The following is a 2,851-nucleotide window of genomic DNA, read 5'->3' on the forward strand; positions in this document are numbered from 1 at the left end:
CAAAGAGCAGCTTGGTAATGAGGAAGAAGAGGATTGGAAACATATTGGCTGAGGTGTTGAACAACAAAAGAAATGTCAGGTCTAGAGTTTGTAAGATAGATCAACCTACCAATCAATCTTCTATAGCTTGAAGGATCATCCAAGGGCTGACCCTCATTGGCTGACAGTTTAGATGTTGGATCAAAGGGAACAGAGGAAGGTTTTGAGGCCAACATACCACTGTCCTCTAACAATTCCAAGGTATATTTCCTCTGATTGAGGAAGATGCCAGTAGTGGATCTAGCAATTTCAAAACCAAGGAAAAAACGAAGTTTACCAAGATCCTTGATTTTGAAGGTTTGGTGAAGAAGATTTTTAACATGGTGAATTTCTGTGGGAGAAGTGCCTGCCAAAACAATATCATCTACATACACCAGTAAAGCAGTGAAATCAGTATGAGAGGTTTTAGTATAAAGGGAGTGATCAGCCTTGGACTGTCTATAGCCAATAGAGATGAGAAAAGAGGACAACTTTGAATACCATTTCCTACTGGCTTGTTTCAAGCCATAGAGGGACTTGTGAAGCTTACAAACCTGAGAAGGACTAGAGGAAGAAAGGCCAGGAGGAAGGGTCATATAAGTAACTGTGGTCTTAACATTCAAAGTTGAGACTAATAACAATGAACAATAGTTTGATTTATAGAACAAATATGAAAATTTAGCGAAATGGACATCTAGAAGTACATTCATAATGAAATTATAATAATACATAATGATTTAACACTTTACATTTGAATACACAAGAACAAAAATAAATAAAAGAATAGCAATTGATTGTTTGTGAATTTGTAGAATTAGTTGGGAGCACTGCAAATACTTCTTATGATTCCGGCGGATCCGGTTAATGGTTGAATATCTCCCATCTTTATCATAGCAGCTGCAAAATCAGATTTGAAAGCCGTGGGATTTTGACTGTATTGAGAAACGATAGAATCGGTAGATCCTCCGCTGAAAAGAACTTGGTCAGATTGTAGAAGACCCTTCTTTTGAATTAAATTCTTAAAGTAGTTGTTGTCAAAAGAATTTGGTGTAACCAAGTCCAGTGCTGATAACTTTTGATTGTTTGAAGTGGAACTGGTAGATGGACAACCACGTTGGCGAGTGCTAGCGAATCCAGCATCTATGTCACTAGCATTGTTGTATATCCTACCACGAAAAGTAAAGCATTGAGCTTGTCCGATTGTGTGCGCACCTGAGTTAGTTGAAATCAAATTGATGAATAAGTAAATGTTTGGTCAAATATAAAAATATGAAAGTTTGAAGGAAATGAAATATACCGGATAGAGTAACCATGTCTTTGGCGGTAAGACCTTTATTTGTAAATTTAGATATAAGAGTTTGAAGATCGTCTGTAAACAATGGAAGGTCAGTATTGGCGAAACTTTTACTTGCTGTAGTAGAGTCTCTTCTTCCAAGTTTCACTGTCCATGATGGACCACCAACCTGCAAATATATGAAATTATTAGTATGTTATTTTTGGTGAGAGATTATTAATATGAACATCAAAAGATAGTAAACTTACAGCGAATGATGCATCACGTGCTGCTACAGCAACTATGTCTGCACAAGACACGACTCCGGGACATACTTTCTCTACCTGTGATTTTGCATTATCGATGACTTGAAATCCTCTTACTGAGTTAAGATTAGGAAGTGCAGTCTTTTCGGTCTGGATTGTGGTACTGTCATCGAGCAAAATTGATGCATCACAGCCCTGCACAAAGCAGTCATGAAAATGAAGGCGAATGAGAGATGCAGCCATACGACGCTCTTTAGAGACAGCAGTACGAATGGCAGTTCTAATGGTGGTTAGTGCATCGGGACATGTACTGTCGTAAAAAGTAGAAGACAAGTGTGCATCAGATATTGATATTGTGGCTAGCAGCACCAATGTAACAGCAAAACTAGTAGCAGAGATCATTGTATAAGCCATGTAACTTAAGTGTTGATGATTGAACTTGAGAAAATATATATGAATGAATATGTTAGCAAGATAAATAAGAAGAATGAATTATATGAAATGAAGAGAGAATATCATGTATATATATAGTTTAATATTGTGTGTGAGAATGTGTCATGGTCATTGATGTCCGCCGCGGTTTGCTAATTAGCTCCTCAACCTTTTCCATATTCACAATTGTGACCAATTCTCTTTTGGTTGGTTGCTTGATTGACAAATAGTATTTTTTTTTCTTGCCAGTTCAGCACATCCATGCCATCTCTACTACTTTTCAATATTTTCCTTTGAATAGTATTTAATGCAATTCTATTCTCAAGAGTCAAAATCTATTATTTATTATAAACACTATCCCTTACTTATAACAATTGACAACTTCCGTTTTCTTTTTCTGATGATTGATTCTGTCATATTTTCACGTTTATATTTATAGAAAAGTATTTCATGACAACCATACTTTCACATAACAGCTTGAGACGGACTTTTTTATATTTTTTTTTTAGTGAAAATGATGCAGTATGTAACACTCCTTTTGATATTTTCTTTTTAAAGTGGACAAGTGTAACTCGTAATAAAAAATCAAAATTTTTAGAAACTTTGTTGAATATCCATTTTATAAAATGTGATGATTAGAAAAACAAGTTAAAATTGAAGCTTGGTATATATGGTTTATAGAAATTATGAGAAAGTTTTGTAATATGTAACACTCCTATTTTTGTTTTTTATTTTTATTTGTGAGAATAATTTTTCCTTTTTTTATTTCATAACAAATGGAGGAATCTTATAAAAGGAGTACAAGGGGTATCCTCCCAATTACAAGAGAAAGAAAGCTTAAATAAAATTTCAAGGACATCTA

General features: G+C 34.7%; 1 protein-coding gene across 1 annotated transcript; it reads right to left on the reverse strand.

Moving 5' to 3' along the window:
- Positions 1-659: 659 nt before the first annotated feature.
- LOC131642234 (lignin-forming anionic peroxidase-like) lies at positions 660-2,034 on the reverse strand. Its single transcript, XM_058912507.1, has 3 exons — positions 1,561-2,034; positions 1,316-1,481; positions 660-1,230 (listed from the first exon to the last, which is right to left on the reverse strand). The coding sequence occupies exons 1-3, from the start codon at positions 1,969-1,971 to the stop codon at positions 833-835; spliced, it is 975 nt and encodes a 324-aa protein (XP_058768490.1). The 5' UTR covers positions 1,972-2,034; the 3' UTR covers positions 660-832.
- Between the last annotated feature and the right edge of the window lie 817 nt (positions 2,035-2,851).

The sequence above is a fragment of the Vicia villosa genome, unplaced genomic scaffold (genome assembly GCF_029867415.1).
Source record: "Vicia villosa cultivar HV-30 ecotype Madison, WI unplaced genomic scaffold, Vvil1.0 ctg.004673F_1_1, whole genome shotgun sequence".
NCBI classification, from domain to species: Eukaryota; Viridiplantae; Streptophyta; class Magnoliopsida; order Fabales; family Fabaceae; genus Vicia; species Vicia villosa.

Excerpts from the sequence above, each read along its gene's own strand:
- LOC131642234 (XM_058912507.1), bottom strand. The coding sequence starts at position 1,971 with ATGGCTTATACAATGATCTCTGCTACTAGTTTTGCTGTTACATTGGTG. Across the intron at positions 1,482-1,560 it reads CACGTGATGCATCATTCGCT|GTTGGTGGTCCATCATGGAC; the intron begins GTAAGTTTACTA and ends ATATATTTGCAG. Across the intron at positions 1,231-1,315 it reads AGACATGGTTACTCTATCCG|GTGCGCACACAATCGGACAA; the intron begins GTATATTTCATT and ends CAACTAACTCAG.